This window comes from Peromyscus californicus, unplaced genomic scaffold (genome assembly GCF_007827085.1).
Source record: "Peromyscus californicus insignis strain IS unplaced genomic scaffold, ASM782708v3 Scaffold_14__1_contigs__length_90479793_seg_2, whole genome shotgun sequence".
Classification (NCBI taxonomy): Eukaryota; Metazoa; Chordata; class Mammalia; order Rodentia; family Cricetidae; genus Peromyscus; species Peromyscus californicus.
In genome coordinates this window covers 61,560,621-61,577,988 of record NW_026294436.1, presented here as the reverse complement: position 1 = coordinate 61,577,988, position 17,368 = coordinate 61,560,621, and the positions used below count along the sequence as shown (strand labels likewise).

The window sequence follows — 17,368 nt, the reverse complement described above, 5'->3', positions numbered from 1 at the left end:
GAAACAGGGCAGGAAAGCACATTTTGACCATGTCTTGGTTTCATAGGAAAATTTAAATTCTAAATATTAACTCGAGTTTTTCTCTCTTACCCACAGGAGGAACAATGCTGTAGGGACATTTTCAATAGTTCACTCTAACTCTGCTGTTCTAATTATTAGATGAATGTCAATAAAAAAAAAAAAAAAAACCACTGGCTCCCTAAATGGTATCTGCCTACAATTTTGATTTTCTTTCAAAACTGCACATAGCAGGTCTTACCCTTAAAAGTGTGACTCTGCAGGAAATTGATAGGTTCATGAGGGTAAAGCCCAAACCTCAACAGAATCCCCCACTATACACAAGCATGTTTGGCATGCAATATATACATATAACGAATTTAGGAGGCTAAAAGTTTCATGCCTACCACGATAAGCCAAATGGCCACCCTGTCTGTCAGTCAGCTCCGTTATGCAATTTACCATTTAACAAGTACTTTTTCGGTGTCTACACAAAGCTGCCTCAAACCTCAGCAAGAGCTTACACTCTACAAAGAACAGAAAGGCACATGAATCTCTGTGAGATAAATGGGAGGGAAACAGAATCCAGCTAAAAGAAGTCCATCAGGCTTCCCAGAGCAGGTGTTAAGACTTGAAGGATGGTTTCCCAGACATCGGAGGCTATGGAATCTAAAGACACCACACCATATCTTTGGGTTTCCTGACCCTAGCATCAGAAGGTAAAATGGTAAGAGAAAGAGTGGCTGGAATTGGGAGAAACAGGAAAGCTTGGGACACAGGAAGAATATAAATGTTGAGAAATTTCTTTATCCAACCCAAGTAGCTGAGGCACTGGACATACATGGAAAACTTTTTATCAGATTGAATTACATACACATCAGAATAAAGGGGAAAGAATACTTACAAAGAAGTAACTGCAAATCCATAGTAAGAGGCCAAACTGTGAGCAATAAGCACCAAAAGGCAAGTTTTTAATATAAAGAAGCATTCAAGAGTCAGGTTGGGCAACTTTTATAATTGGTTAGATATAAGATGGGCAAAGACCCTAAAACGAATCCAAGGTTTCTGAATTGAGCAATGAAGTGACTGCTAGTGCTAACTATTATTTCAGATCAATTATGGAGAGAAAAGGAACTCACAAAAATAATTCAAACAATGACAAAAAGGGGAGTACACAATAGTACAACAAAAAGAACTCCAAAAGCAAGGTGGTTATGTTGAGTGCAAACCAACTGGAAGAATAATCCCGTTAATTAACAAGGGCACAGGTACCATATCATAAAACTAACAGCGGAGTGGCCGAAAGCTAAAGCCCAGCTATGTGCTTCTCGGGAAAACTCCCCTGAGATACAAACATACAGTCAGGTTAAAATAAAGGACAGGAAAGGAGAAATACCATTTTTCTAAAGCCCGTTCTTAAAAAGCATGACTTAGTAAAATAGCAAAATCTGTAAGATTTTTATTATGTGGGGAGTTAGGAAATGAAATATGAAAATAAGTGTCATTTATGATAGCATCCAAACCAAGTTAGGATGAGTGCTAATGAGAGATATTTACATCCTTTACTCAGAGAAACTAAAAACAGTCAAGCATGGTAGGATGTTCCATATCTCCTGCACTCCAGAGGCACAGGCAGGAAGATCATGAGTTCTAGACCATCCTGGGAGAGAGCATGCCCCAGGGCATCCTGGGCTAAACTGCAAGACCCCGTTTCAAGAAATCCAAGGGCCAGGGATACAACTGAGCAACACAGTGCTTTGTCTAGCTGTGCATGGCCCATGCTTTGGTTCTTAGCACCTCAAAGGAAAAAATAATGAAAACTAAGGGTGACTTAAATAAATGGAGTTGTATGTAGTTCACAAGGATGGATGAAATGGTATTAGAAGGATATTAATTCCCAAATGACACATACTCTAAAGGCAATTTAAATCAAACTCAACAATGTATGTGGAAGTGCAAGAGGCCAAAATAGTAAAGGTACTCCTTTGTACAAAGAATAATGACGTAGGAGACATGGTCTACCAGATTCAGGCTGCCACAGCCAAGACAGCAAAGTATGAGCTCAATGAAACAGATACTGAAGCAGAGCCACTCTTAACCTGTGGAAAGGGTGTGTGATACAGGGAAGGCTTCACAAGAGTATGCTCACCTTACATGTGCAAGGTCTTGGGTTGAACCCTCAACACCACAAAAACAAAATGCAGAAAGTAAACCATGAAGGCAAAAGATGACCTTTTCAATAAATAGAACTCTGATATATTGATAAATGCATGAGTGAAAAACAAAATGTGATCTGTGTGCTTCACATCACCCACCAAGATGAATTTTGGGCAGATTGTATATGTAAACATAAAAGACACAGCTATACTCTCTGGAAAACACTTTAGGAAAATATCCTCATGTCTGGGTAGGAAGGGGCTTTTTAAAGAAGATATAGAAAGTACTATACAATGAACAAAACAATGAAATCTTTGTAACAAAAGCAAGCAATTAGTTACCAGAAGGACTAAAAAGTAAACCACTTACTAAAAAGTGAGACTACAAACTTACTTTACTATACACAATAAAATGTGTGTGTGTGTGTGTGTGTGTGTGTGTGTGTGTGTGTGTGTGTTGTGTGCGAAAAGCCTTATACCTGAATATACAAAGAACTCCCCCAAATCAACATATCGGATAAATGTAATAAAATAAGGAGCAGAAGCACTCCAAGGTAGGAGGTTTGCAATAAACTCAAGGACAGCCTGGGGTACATAGTGAGTGCTAGATCAGCCTGGGCTACATAAAGAGACTTTATATGAAACAAACAAACATATAAAAAACAAATAAACACAAAACTCTCAAGCAAATGCACACAAATTCATCAGACAAAACTGTCAGCAGCATGTAAAGAAGGGTGTGGGATGTCAGGATCACTCCTGTGTAGTTGACAGGGTATAAACTGGTAAAGAACTGCTTGGAAGATGACTATGTTCAATCCATGTTTAATTCACACTGAACACTGACAGCCTAAGCCCAAGAGGTCCCATCCTCAGGGACATACACATACAGATGTGTGAGGTGCACTCCCACATGCATAATGAATGTCCTCTGCAGCAATACACCAGTATCCAGCAACACTAGACAAGTCAACTGTGGTATATTCATCCGGTGGCCCCTCAATGAAAACAGACAGGCACTTCTACCACACGCAGTAACATGAATAGAAAGACAATGGTGGGACACATGCAATCTCAGCACTTGGGAAGCAGAGGCAGGAGGGTTGAGTTCAAAGCTAGATTTGGTACCATGGTGAGCTCAGGGCCATCCTGAGCTATATGAGACCCTGTCTTTAAAAGTCAAACTAAATTTAGAAGAAGAAAGGGAGGGCAGATAGGGAGGATGGGGGAAGAGAACAGATACAAAAGAATATACACCATTGTAAGATTCTATCTTATATACATTTTTTTAATTGGCAAGATTCAAGTACAATGCTCAGTAATGCGTTCTTGGCAAATGCTCATGAAAGTTATGGGAATGGAGAGACAGTAAATTGCAGACAGCACAAAGTCTGTAGAGCCCAAGAGTGGGAAAAAACAATCTTAACCCAGAGGATAATTACACGAGTGTTCTTTCAGAGATAAAACACTGGGCCCTAAAACTTTGTTTTGAGTATCTTAAGTTGTGCCACTATTATAAATGCTGAGGAAGAGCCTGCTGAACTGTTAGGGGGTAAAGCTCACTTGCAACCTTAGAGAAGCAGGCTGGACGCACTGTCAGGTGTCAAAGTGAAAATGGACAGTAAGGAACGCAGATACAAATACACTCAACTGTCTGGGAAAGTTTGGGAATAAAGGAGATAAAAATGTAGGGTCATGAACAAGATAAATAGAAAAACAATCTTTGAGAAACCACAGACATCAGACTTCCTAAAGAAATGGCTTTAAGCAACTGCCTTGAATGTAACCAAAGAGCAATGAGACGCATAGCAGAAGAACTAGAGAAAGCAGGGATGTTACAGAAAGGAGCAAAGAAGAACTCTAGAACAGAAAAATACAGAAACCGGCGAGACAAATCCACTGGAGGGTTCAGGAGTGAATGTGAGCAGGCAGAGCAACCCTGGGTGAGCCGCAGGGTGACTGAAGTGGTCAGCTGAGGAGCAAAGGGGAAAGGTGAAGAGTGACCATATGATCCAACAAGTCCACTTCCAGGTCTAAACTCAAGAGGCTGAAAGGAATGCATAAAAACAAACCCCCACACTCACCAGCTCTAGCTTCCACTTTTCAGCATCGCCAGTGGATGTGGCTTTGCCGGTTTCAGCATCACCGTGAGAAAATGGTCTGTTTGCAGCTTCATCCACCCTAGAATCTTCTCCTGTCTTCATCCAAGAATCCTGAATGTTTCCCTAAAATAAAATGCACCATTAGTTGCAGCTGGCATTCAACATTAAATAAATATGCAGACTATAAATGGACTCATGATTCCCACCCATGAGGAAAATGCACATGCTGAAGTCCTAAGTCACACATCACTTGGCATGGTCGTGTTATAGGGCTATGCTGGAAACGGGTATTACAGGGTCAAGTGCCCACATGTGCAGAGAGTAATCCAAATATCCACAGAGGAGCCTGGATGCCTATGCACTCACCATTCTCCGCAGAAGACAGACATTCTGGAAACTGATAGCTCAGTCTCAAGTTTGTCTTTCATTTTCATATTCCATGGAGGCTAATGCAAGGCCTGAATGCCATTTTCAGTATCAAAAGAGAGAAAAATAGAGCACATGTGGCAGTAAACAGAGACATGGATCACACGTCAGGGACTGAAAAAGGAGTGGTAGGGAACAGGACTCATAGCTAAAATGTGTCACAAGCAAACAGAAATAGCCACTACTGTGTGGAGACAGGAATCCACGTCACCATAAAATTCAAGGTAAGGCAGGTTATTGTTCTTTGCTTAAAACACTACTAAATTCTGGCTCACAGTTGATCAACTTTGATGAACCTATAACCAATTTATAATCTCTGCTTTCAATATTCAAGGAGATAAGCAACGTAAGGATCTGGTAAATGTACGTGGGTGGTAAGGACTACCATACTTCTATTAATTTAGAGCAACCAATAATCCCTGAGCCTTGGCTAAGTGCCAGAGGATGCAACAGTCATAAGCAAGGAGAGGCCCCCAAACACTGAGTTATATATGGAAGTGTCATAGCGACCGGCAATGTCGTTGACTGCATTCTAGAGCAGTGCTGATAATCTCCTCCACATTCTCTTGCAAGCTCAGTTTAATGCAAGCATGTATACAGCACCTGTTGTGTTGTTCAGACGTGTGTGTAGCACTTTCTGTGGTCAAATGTGTATAGCACTTACTGTTTTCAGACATGTGTATAGAACCTATTGTGTGCATACAACTGTATACCATGAATTATGTTAAAAAAAAACTGTGCTAATAACTTGGAATACAAAAATAAAAATGGCAAAGCTTAGCTCCAAGGGGTTTACAGTCTAATGAAGGAAGACATACACCAAAGCAGATAATTAAGAGTTAAAAAGGGCTCCTTTCCTTCTGTGCAGCTTGGGCACCGTAGCCATCATGAATGACACAGTAACGATCCGGACCAGGAAGCTCATGACTAACCGTCTGCTTCAGAGGAAACAGATGGTTATTGATGTCCTTCACCCTGGGAAGGCAACAGTACCAAAGACTGAAATTCGGGAGAAGCTAGCCAAAATGTACAAAACCACACCAGATGTCATCCTTGTGTTCGGGTTCAGGACCCACTTTGGTGGCGGCAAAACAGCTGGCTTGGGCGTGATCTGTGATTCTCTAGATTATGCTAAGAAGAATGAGCCCAAACACAGACTGGCAAGACACGGCCTCGATGAGGAGAGGAAGACCTCCCGGGAACAGCAGAAGGAGCGTGAGAACAGAATGAAGAAGGTCAGGGGCACCGCAAAGGCCAACGTTGGTGCTGGCAAAAAGTGCGTGGAGATTAGATACAGCCAAAGGAGTAGATCTGTGGTGATTTGATCTGTGGTGGTGTGCCGACAATTTCGTAGAGAACAAATAAACTGAAAGCTTATGTGTCTGGGGGAAAAAAAAGTTAAAAAGATAAGTTCTGGGCTAAAGGTGTGCCTGGAGAACCTAGTAAGATCAATTAGACTTCCATCTCAGCTCCCGCCCTATACCTCACCCCAGCTTCTGCAGTAAGTTCCTTAGAAAGCCCCAGACCAAAAGTTTGATGGTTTGATGATGATGAGTTCTCTCTCTCTCTCTCTCTCTCTCTCTCTCTCTCTCTCTCTCTCTCTCTCTCTCTTTTCCAATCTCACCTCTCTCTCCTCCCCTCCATCCCATCTATGAACCTATAATAAACTTTTCTGTAAAACTGACCCTCTGTGATCTGTGTTACTCAATTTCTCTAATTTGCTAGATCAGGACTTGAAAGCCATTGAGTTTTCCAGGATCGTAGCTCTTCAAGGCAAGAAAAGCTCAGTTGTTCACAAAGACTCTGCAATACCCCACATGAGGACTGAGACAGAATAGAGGGGGGATGTTGAGAGGATTCAGAAATTCAAATTAGTTTTCTGGAAAAGTTTTGGTCCTGGTGTGTCATTTAAATTGGAAAACCTTCCAGAAAGAGGCCGCCTCCCAAGAAAACTCGGCGTGGGAATGCATGGTAACCGCAAGGCTGTTCATGGAACGTTGGCCATCACTATTACAGAGGTAAAGGAGAAGGTGGTGAGAGGAGGAAGCTGGACAGTCAGAGGGGTCCCAGGCTACAAGTTTGCAACCTATCGTGTAAGCAGGGCTGGCTCTCGCAAGATCTGCTTGTATTCAGAGTTGCTCTGGAATCAATGAAGGATCACAGTACTAATCTCTTCTAGAGAACTTGGCTAAAACACATAGACTACAGATGCTGACTCATGATATAAAATATTATTATTCTTGCCTTCTGCAGATAGTTTTAAAAAGCTTGAATAGTATTTAACCAATTTTTTAAATCCTTAAAATCATTGAAAACATCTTATTTACTTATTGTCAGAAACATTAATAAAGAAAATGACTCAGAAATTTTCTACTTAAAAAATCCTATCCTAGATTTTTAAGTGCCAAAATTTCTAATAAGTAACATATTTTAATATTATTATACTTTTTAAGTACAGAGAAAACTTTCCTGGAAGGGGGATTTCATGAGAATTAAAAAATGATTTTAAAAGATGAATGATGTATATTTTAAATAGTTTTACAGTTTTCTTAAAAAATAATTTACTTTTATTTTACGTACATTGGGTTTTTGCCTTTATCTATATCTATGTAAACATCTCAGATCCTCTGGAATTAGAGTTACAGACAGTTGTAAGCTGCCATGTGGGTTCTGGGAATTGAACCTGGGTCCTCTGGAAGAGCAGCCAGTGCTCTTAACTGCTGAGCCATCTCTCCAGCCCTGCATAGTTTTAGTTAAAAAATATCATCACCATTCTTCTATAATATCTAGGACATCAACTAGGCCAAAAGTTCCAAGGCTTGTTGGATGGCCTCTAAGTGCAGAGATATAATGGAGAACAGAGACGATTTCTTCTCTGGGAGGAACCTTGCATCAATACAGTCTCATTCAGTATGAGCATCTCTCACTACTTTATGCAGACAGGCAGCATAATATGAGGCTAGGTAAATGAGTTCAGGATCCAGACAGTCCTGGGCTCTAGTCCTTGCTTTACCATTTTACAGCTCTGTGACAGTATACCAGTTACTTAGGTTACTTAACTACTATGTATTTTAACTTTCTCCTTGGAAAAATACAAATAATAACACCTGCCTTATATGGTTATTGTGAAACTGAACTAACACAAGATAAATAATAGGCTTGATACAGTGACTGACAAACCTGTGCAGTCACGACAAATGATAGTTATTACTACATCAATGTTTCAGTTATTCAAAAAGAGGACATCACACAACACCAGGAAATCTAAGTTCAAATTAACCAATAGCATTGCTGAGACTTGGTATGAACATTTGAGTCACTAAAAAAAGCCCACTCTTCCTTAGAAAAATTATCCATCACCTACTGACACTTAAGATCTCCTACAAAGTTTTATTCATCTTAACTGGAATACGGTATGCATACAGTGACACCTGTTTACCTACCCAAGGAAAAAGCAGGGGCAACTGTTCTGTAAGAGTGGGCACCACAGAAGGCTATGTGGGTCAGCTGGCATACCTACACAAGTCATTTCAATCTTTTCATCACTTTTCCTTCCATGTGAAGGAGGAAGATCGACAATGTAACCTCTCTGGAACCTTGTTTATTCTAATATTATGACTAGTCTTCTTTTGGCAAATACTCCTTGCTCAGACTGCAAGGCAGATGTGTGTGCCCATCACTTCCCTCCCCAGGCATTGCTCACTTCTCCTGGCTTCTTAGTCACTTGTCTGCCTGATTTCCTCTCTCACTTCACTTCCTCTTCTCCCACTTCTTTGCCACTGTATAAATATTGAAGACCATGAATAATTGACTCACAGCTAAGTGATTATATAGTTATAAGAAAGCACAAGACTATTTTTTAAATGGGCTATTCCTTTTTATAGGTTGCTATCCTTTTCAATTTGACATTCAAATTATAAGCACTAAGATGGAATTTTTAACCACCAATTTTTAACTATATAAAGCTTCAAAATAATTACGTATCAATGGGTAAGTAACTTGTCACAAATGTAAATGGAAACAAATGGAAACACTAATCATCAGTCCACTGGTGAGTTTTCAAAGTTAACACAATCAGCTGCTGATCTCAACAGTAAATTCTTACACACACGACTCAAGGATCAGAAATGAAATGCTGGGTCAGACTGGAGCAAGAAAGCTTCAAATCAAAAATCAGAGAATATATAAGTACATCATCAAGACTCTCACATATTCTTCTTAATAGAACTGATTCACTAATGACACCTAAAGAAAAGAAAAAGAAACCCACCAAAGTCCATGACAAAGTAAGCTGCAACCATCAAGCATTGAAACTTTCCCACGGAAGGCAGAATTTGTCTCACAAAGAACAGGCTATGATCAGCTGTGTCCCATGGTAAAAGCATGGTAAAACACTTCTAATACAAAAGTATCTGTGATAAGTAATAATAAGATATTAAATTTAAACACAATTTAAATGTAATTCCAAGAGCTTTGTGTCAAAGAATTCTAAAGATAACTTCACCCACTCTTCTTCAAAGTTCAGCCACTGATACTAGAATCATGTAGGCAACTTGAAATTGATGTTCCTAGGACCCAAGCAGACCAGGAAAATCAGACTCTTGGGAAATGGAACCCAACATCTCCTACTGTAGTCCCTGATGTAGGTAAAGCTTCTCATATTACCTATAGAAAAGCTATTTATCCTCGAAGTTAAGCCATACAAGGCTTATTAAACTACCTACTAAATACTATGAGAAACTCAAACTTATGGACCACAGAAGAACAATCTCGAATCTCAGGTTCACAGAACTTTGTTCTTTCACTACATAATGCTGCTCATCATACTAAGATCTTAGAGCTCAAGAAAAGCTTAAGAAGGTCAACAGAGCCGGGTTTCTAGTTTTAGCACAGTTCCTACTACATAACACATTCCATGGTTGCAGGTCCCTCTCTCCATATGGAAAAGGTACAAGAGCACGCTCAGAGGAGAAACTGGAGGGACCTCCAGGCACCTGCTCTGTCACTTGCAGATCCACTCCACCACAGCTGATTCTAACTTTTGTGGCACCACACAAATGCGAGCATGGCTCTCTCACCAAACTACAAAGAGATGGACCCAGTAATTCCAACCTGTGCAGAATAGCTATGGATGTAATCCAACACAAAATCAACCATACGTTTTTGTCTTGTCTTTTTCTTTGTAACTCAGCTTCACAGTTTTCGAGTATGGACTTTGTAGAGGACAATATTATATCAAAAGGTTGGACAAAGTTGAAAAACTGAAATAAAGGGAAGGAAGAATCATTCAAAATAGAAGACTACGGTAATAAACAGCACTCACAGATGCGGCCAGGAGTGTTTGCTCCCTCAGTGTCTCCTCCTGCCTTTGAGATTTCAGTTCTTGCTGGAGCCTTTCATTCTCGAGCACAACCACTTGCACCCTATTTTTCATTCCAGATAATTCATCCTATAAAAGGCAGAAATCAAAATGCGTTAAAGCATTTTAAGCAATATTTATATTTATTAATTACTATGGAATCCAGCATGAAATAAACTATGGAAGACCTATCCTATCAGTTTCCTGACATACAACTATTTATTAAGGCAAAAAAGAAACCCAACATTAGGGAATATTATCAAGTATTTGGGTTACTTGATGGACAGTTGAAGGCCTGCTGATGGCCATTTCACAAATGTATTCTTTTTCTGGAAGTTTGTTTCTTCAAGAAATCGAGGCCAGAGAAAAGTCTTATTTAAAATGGTTATCTAAGAGATTTTTTTTTAAATGAGGCAGACTGCTGAAAAGTAAGTAAATGACTATCAGTCATTTGCCAATAACGTCTGAGGACTCAATGGAAGGAAAGACAAAGACATAGAAAAGTGCAGTGTCTATGAACCAGTGCCCAGAGGAACCACAAATGAAGCAGGCTGCTCTAAAGTTTGAGCATTCTTATCTTAAGTACATCACTGGCCTAGCAGTGTGTAATATGAGGAATTAGGGAAGTCACAACTTGAATAGCTACTAAGTGGCACCTCACTTTCTGAAAACAAAGATCTCAAATATATGAATGCTTAACCTAATATTCATTACTACTATCATCAAAAGCTATTATGCGATATGCAGATTTCTTTTACCTTCTTTAGGGGGGAAAAGCAAACCTGCAATTAAATGTTGTAATTTGAACAATAGTTTCAAAAGTCCAGTTTTCAGTCTGACATGTAATTGAGCTTGAAGGATATCAACTCAATCTCTCTAATAAAAAAGTTGAGCAATCTGAAAATCAATTCTTAAGTCACAGAGAGAGCTGTTCCTCCAAATTGGAGAAAACATGCTTAGAATTGCAATACCTGAACAGAAACCCCTAAGAAACCTCTGCAGAAGCCAGTACTTATGAAGGAAAATCCAAATTATAATTGATTAATGGTTCAAAGCTCAGTGTGGATCAGTTTAAGATTTAAAAACACTAGAGATATCAAGGACCCCCTCAGAGTTTTAATTCCATGACTACCAAGTTCTCAAAGTAAAGACTAGAAATAAATCCACATGCCAGGAAGGGGCAAAGCAGCATTTCTAAACTATGCCCAGGAGCCTGTGTTCTCTGTATCAAGGCCTGTCTCAGGCGAGAACACTTTCAAGGACATATAGACATTGGTTTTTTTTTTTTTGGTTTTTCGAGACAGGGTTTCTCTGTGTAGCTTTGCGCCTTTCCTGGGACTCACTTGGTAGTCCAGGCTGGCCTCGAACTCACAGAGATCCGCCTGGCTCTGCCTCCCGAGTGCTGGGATTAAAGGCGTGCGCCACCACCGCCCGGCGGCATTGGTTTTATTAAAGCCTAAAGGGAGTGGGATAATAAACACACACATAACCCTAGTCCCCTCTACTGCCCCCCTCCAGGTCACTCATTCAGTGAAACATGAAAGGGACTCAAGGATTAGACAGCACCTTGCCCCCTCCATGCTTTACCATGGCAATGGGGCTCCCACACCACAGTGGAGAAATTCAACCTACAGAACTTAAGGATTCTCTAGGGAAACGTGAAGACAGCTGAGGAGACAATTCCAAGACCACAGAAGAAATTTTAGCCTGATGTTTATAATAAAAGCAAACTGTAAAAACAGCCTAACTTCTAGTCATAAAAACAAGGCCTCCCAGTAAAGGCTTATTGTTTAGTTAGGCCTCCGCTGTGTGGGAAATATCAGAAGCAACTTGTAGGAGGAAAGGGTTTATTTAGCTTACATGTCCTGATTATATCCATCAGTGAAGGAACTCCAGGCAGGAACTTGGAAGCAGGAGCTAGAGCAGAGCCACAGAGGACTCACTTACTGGCTTGCTCTCCATAATTCACATGGTTTGCTTTCTTAAACAACCCAGGACCACCTGCTCAGGGATAGCACCACCCACAATGGGCTGGACCCTCCCACCCCAAACATTAATAAGAAAATGCCCCACAGACATATTCACAGGTCAATTTGATGAGGGCAATTCCTTACTAGGGTTCCGTCTTCCTAGAGGACTCTATTTGTGTGAAGTTGACAAAGCTAACCAGCACAGCTACTCAACTTAGTTACTATTACTTACTATACCATGTACAGCACTCAACAGAGAAATAGCAAGGACTGCTGGGAGTTAAAGAATCAGAAATGGCATGATGGAGAGAACCACATAAGAACAGTCATTTTTCAGTGGATTGCACTAAACATGAAAACTAAGAATAGCAAACTTCAATATAAGGTATAATTGACATTGAAGTCCTAATGAGTAACTTACCTTGCAGAATTTAACTTCCGCTTCTAAATGATGAATGTACTGAGACTGGTCATTAATGATAGGAACGAGGTTGTGCACAGTAGGCATGCTATTGTCCTCACATTCTGGCCACTGAGGGAAAAAGGACAAATTAAGCAGCCTCACATTTAGCAGAGAATCATCTGGTTATCCTCTCTACAAGCAATTTAGTGCTGGTGAGACATAAGTAAAGACTAGATCACAGTGTACTAGATCACAGAATACACAGACTATTTATGTCTTTATTCTATAAATTCCACAAGTATAAGGATATGAATATTATTTTTGAAAGATAGAGAGCAAACAGTTATTAAAAGCACATGACACATGGAGTTTCTTTTTCAGAGCAGGGCACTATAACCGGCTTGGAATGGCTACCTGCTTAGCTCCCTAACAATGTGACAGCCCATTCAGGAATGCTGAGACATAAGGGACAGTCCTCTTCCAAACACTGCTGGAAGAGGAGTGCCATCAGCAGCTGCACATCAGCTCACCAAGTGAGAGCTTCAGACATGGACGTCAAACGCATGCCAGTGACGCAAATCTGCTTCAAAGGGCGCACTGAAAAGCGAGAGCTTGGGGTTTCACTTTGTTGTTGCTGAGTGGATTTTTTAGGCTTGTGCAGTGTGTGCGAGGTGTGTGTGTGCATGCATGCACGCACGCATGCACGCACGCCACTAGTCTAGCAACAATTCAAAACTATGCATTCTTGGGCACAGATCCTCTAAGGCTAAGCAGTAAAAGAGACACAAGCTGCCCTAAGGAGCCCACAAAGACATTTCAGAAAAAGTTCTACTGCTGTTGGTATTTTAAGGAAGAAGAAATCAGGAAAAGGGAAGTAAGAATCAGCAGTCAGCCTGACAGGAAGGCCTGCAAAGAGAACATTTCTGTTTCTCACTCACTTTCTATGGCTTTAACAGAGCATTTTTCCTGACTGAAGTGTTTTCTGTCCTAAGAATAGGGCTGCGTATAAAAGAACAAGCTCTGAACTAGGCCAAAATCATAATCTAGGCCTTAAGTCCACCCGGTGCGTGTCACAGACTTGCTAAAAGGACACTGTGCCTAAGTCCTGGAATTTTCGTAATCACAGGGAAGATGATATATTTAGAACTCTTTAGAAACCCATGAAGTTGGACATAAATATTAACAAGCACAGCAGCAGTGGCCACCTTACGATTCCAGTATGTGTGACAACTGAACGCAAAGCCTGCATGGTGCACTCTAGAAACATGTGGCTTGCCTTGACTCACAGGAAGAGTGTCATAATGGCTCCCTCCCAGGAGCACTGCATTCTTCTCAACACATACTTTTATGCTTAATTCTTACTTCATAGAAATACACTTCATTCACATATTCAATATTTATAGCTATTGATTACAATTTTAATAAGGTATTTTATCACTCAGTGCATTTACTACTGCTGGACTTTGGTTTCTAGAATGCTCTTAAAAGCACAAGGTGAATGGAGTGCTTTCCAATCAATTAGAGGAAGTTGCTAGAGCTGTTGCATGTTCAGATACACTCATTAGCTTTGAAGACAAAGCTGAGCACTAGCATTATGGAGCTTACTAAATCAGGGTGGGTAGAAAGGTATGCACCAGGAGAATTTATTTACCATTGCTTTACAAATGCACAGGTCCCTTTACAGGAGCATATATAAAAGAGTGGTAAGCTACACTGTGTATTTATATGTACTAACTATAAGGCACGCTAATTAGAAGTCCCTTTCAGACTGCACCATGAAATACCCTCTCATAGCCAGTACTATAAGCCAGTAGAGCATGTCAGAAGAACAAGGCTCTCCTGAGAGTGAAACTCAGACATTGGTGGGATGGGAAGTAGATCTAGTATTTTCTTAAGTTCAATATATGGATATCCAAACTAAAACAAACTCCTCAAAGAATATACAAATTCAAAGAAATGCTGGATAATTTCTCACTAATGGTACCACTAAAAAAAAAAAGAGCATTCAAAAGAAGGGGTCTAACATTACAATTAGTAACCTACAGATGACTAAATATAGACATGAACTTCTAAAAAATATTATTAAAACATTATGCCTTTGCATTGACTGTCATTTTTATCTATTCACTAACAGTTGCAAAAAACATTTCTGAAACCATTCTCTTGACTACACTTTTGAATCTAAAAAATAAATAAAAAATATCAAGATTCTCTCAGTTCAAACTATCAGAGGTGAAGGAATTAAAATTCCTATGACTATATTCTGGAATGTGTGCAACATGCTCAAAATGACATAGGAAAATAAAGCAAAGCTAGGAACCCCATGCTTTTGTCAGGCTTCAAAGGGTGACACTTACCACAGGGGACATCTTTCGTCTTTGCGGTGGAGACATCTCATTGTCCTTACTTGCTTGTTGGCGCAACAAAGCTTTGAGTTGATTGACTATAGAGCAAAAGCAATGAATTTATTGACCTTGCTAGAGACCCATGGGTTATGCATAGTTTAGGTTATAAATGTCCCCTAAAGACCATGCATCAAACAAAATGCCCCTCATTTAACATTAATGGGAGATAAACACAATTAGAAGAGGTGGGACCTAGTGAAGAGGTGGGGATTTGATTATTAAATCAAATTATTAAATGTGGGAAGTCTTCAAGTTACTAGGAAAGTTGGGATCTGCCTCTTCTTCCTCTTTTTCCCTTCCTGGAATGAGGTAGGTACCTGGAGGAACTGCCCTACCACATGGCCAAAGATGGGCTAAAACATGTAAAAAATATTAAGCAAAACAAACCATTAAGGTATGTTGGCACACTCCTGTAATATCATCACTTGGGAGACACAGGCAGGGGGATGACCACAAGTTCAAGCCCGACTGGTCTACACAGAGAGTTCCTGGCCATCCAGGCATTCATAGGAAGACCTTGTTTCATAAAGAAAAAGTATATTCTGCTGTGGATATCACTCTGTATGTTGTGCATGTGTTGCTCTGATTGGTTAATAAATAAAATGCTGATTAGTCAGTAGCCATGCAGGAAGTATAGGTGGGACAAGCAGAGAAGAGAATTCTGGCAAGAGTCAGGAGTCACTAGCCAGACACAGGAAGCAAGATTTGAAGGCAGAACTGAGAAAAGGTACCAAGCCATGTGGCTAAACATAGATAATTAGCCATGTGGCTAAACACAGAGAATCATGGGTTAATTTAAGTGTAAGAGCTAGTCAATAGTTTAGCCTGAGCTAATGGCCAAGCAGTTTTAATTAATATAAGCCTCTGTGTGTTTACTTGGGTCCAAGCAGCCGCAAGGTCGCTGGAGCCGGCAGAACCAGGAAAACTTCAGCTACAATATTCTTTATAAGTTTGTTTATCTAAGATGTTGTTATAGTGATGGAAAGTAGACTAACATTTTATTACCAAACATCAATCCAGCAAATATTGCTTAAACTAATATTAGGCAATAAGAACTTTGTATTGGCTAAGGACACAAAGAAAAGAATGAAAATTTTAAAAACTAGTTTTTAAGTAAGAATTTAATAAGCAAAATAGTTAGAGCAGTAGATATAAGGTTTTAATGTAAACCTAGAGTGTGCACAAAGCTTCCTGGATAGGGAGCACAACATTATGCACTTGCTTTCACATAGGCACTAACAGCAGTAGTGAAGAGGACTTCAGCACGAGGGAAAGAATGGAGAGGTGTCAGAAATTACAGTCAGGAGGAACTGCGGTATAAAGCTATGGATGCACAGTCAGGGGTTGCTAAGAGATGGCTGCTTTCTAAGACAGATGGTTCAGATGAGGCCCGTGAAAAGGTGGTTAAGAGGACAGCATGGAAAAACCTGACTGGAGAAGTAGGTTAGGAAAATGTTGTTATTTCGTCCCAACGATTTTGGACTTAAGTCTGTAGGATTTGGGAAGTCAAAGGAAAAAAGGTAAGTGAAGGAATTATATCACTCTTTTGTCACACAGCGAAAGAAACTTAGCAGTAGAGTGGCCAACTGAACTCTGTGGAGCTGGGAGAATCCACGATGTGCCACTCATGCTCAGAGTGACAGTCACACTCACCAGCATGGCTGTGCTGCAGCTCGTGCCAGGCCACCCCGGTGTCCTCATTTTCTATGTTGACGCTGGGGGAAGGATCCAGAGCATCTTCTTCCACATTGACATCAGCTTCTCTCAGGGCACATTTCAGTTGGTGAAGGCTTCTATTGGCACGTTCTGCAACAAAAGCCTGATGAAAGTCAGGGCCAATAAAATGGTGGCAATCACAGGCAGTATCCTCAAAATGAGTATCAGTTTCAGGGGGACCTTATGAGAAAAAGTAGAATGCTAGCTCCAGCTAGCTAAGGGCTATAACAGAGGAGGTAAGAAAAGACGAAGTTCACAGAAATTAAACTTGAGAATCGCTACAGTTACTGCTCACACTATTATGGACATTCTGTGAATATGACTACCTAGTTAGGGTTTCTATTGCTGCAACAAAACACCACGACCAAAAATCAAGTTGGGGAGGAAAGGGTTTTTCTGGCTTACACTTCCACATCATAGTCTATCACTGGAGGATAAGAACTCAAGCAGGGCTGGAACCTGGAGGCAGGAGCTGATTGATATAGAGGCTATAGAGTTCTGCTTAGTGGCTTGCTCCTCTGGCTTGCTCAGCCTGCTTTCTTATAGAACCCAGGACCACCAGCCCAAAGATGGCACCACCCACCATGGGCTGGGCTCTCCTCCACTGATCACTAATTGAGAAAATGCCCTACAGCCAGATCTCATGGAGGCATTTCCTCCGCTGAGGCTCCTTCCTCTCTGATGACTCTAGCTTGTGTCAAGCTGACACACAAAACCAGCAAGTACAGTGATACAACCAGAAAGAAGGACTGAAGCTCCCTTTATGGTAAAAGAGTCACCAGCCTGGGAAGGTTTCTTCCTTTCCCTCAGTGCTTGAGACTTGCCTATCCCACC

At 40.5% G+C, this 17,368-nt stretch overlaps 2 protein-coding genes across 9 annotated transcripts in view; one reads left to right on the top strand and one right to left on the bottom strand.

The window, feature by feature from the left end:
- Sdccag8 (SHH signaling and ciliogenesis regulator SDCCAG8) overlaps window positions 1–17,368 on the bottom strand; it is a 201,267-nt gene that overhangs the window by 174,026 nt on the left and 9,873 nt on the right. For 7 of the 8 annotated variants that reach the window (XR_008218004.1, XM_052737743.1, XM_052737744.1 and 4 more), the window contains exons 2-6: window positions 16,472–16,624; window positions 14,771–14,856; window positions 12,432–12,542; window positions 10,005–10,130; window positions 4,238–4,378 (exon numbers count right to left, since the gene is read on the bottom strand). Coding sequence is in view for 7 of the 8 variants with exons in the window: in XM_052737743.1 (XP_052593703.1) it covers window positions 4,238–4,378; window positions 10,005–10,130; window positions 12,432–12,542; window positions 14,771–14,856; window positions 16,472–16,624 (617 nt within the window). In the remaining variant the exon portion in view is untranslated. Of the gene's footprint in view, window positions 1–4,237; window positions 4,379–10,004; window positions 10,131–12,431; window positions 12,543–14,770; window positions 14,857–16,471; window positions 16,638–17,368 lie in introns of all 8 variants that reach the window. The other variant, XM_052737749.1, reaches the window with a different exon arrangement.
- Window positions 5,521–6,027, top strand: LOC128110035 (40S ribosomal protein S24-like). Its single transcript, XM_052737754.1, has one exon. It carries the CDS (start codon window positions 5,569–5,571, stop codon window positions 6,004–6,006), a length of 438 nt encoding a protein of 145 aa, XP_052593714.1. The 5' UTR covers window positions 5,521–5,568; the 3' UTR covers window positions 6,007–6,027.

Bases quoted from the DNA above. Each gene is read 5' to 3' on its own strand.
- LOC128110035 (XM_052737754.1), top strand. From the start codon at position 5,569: ATGAATGACACAGTAACGATCCGGACCAGGAAGCTCATGACTAACCGT.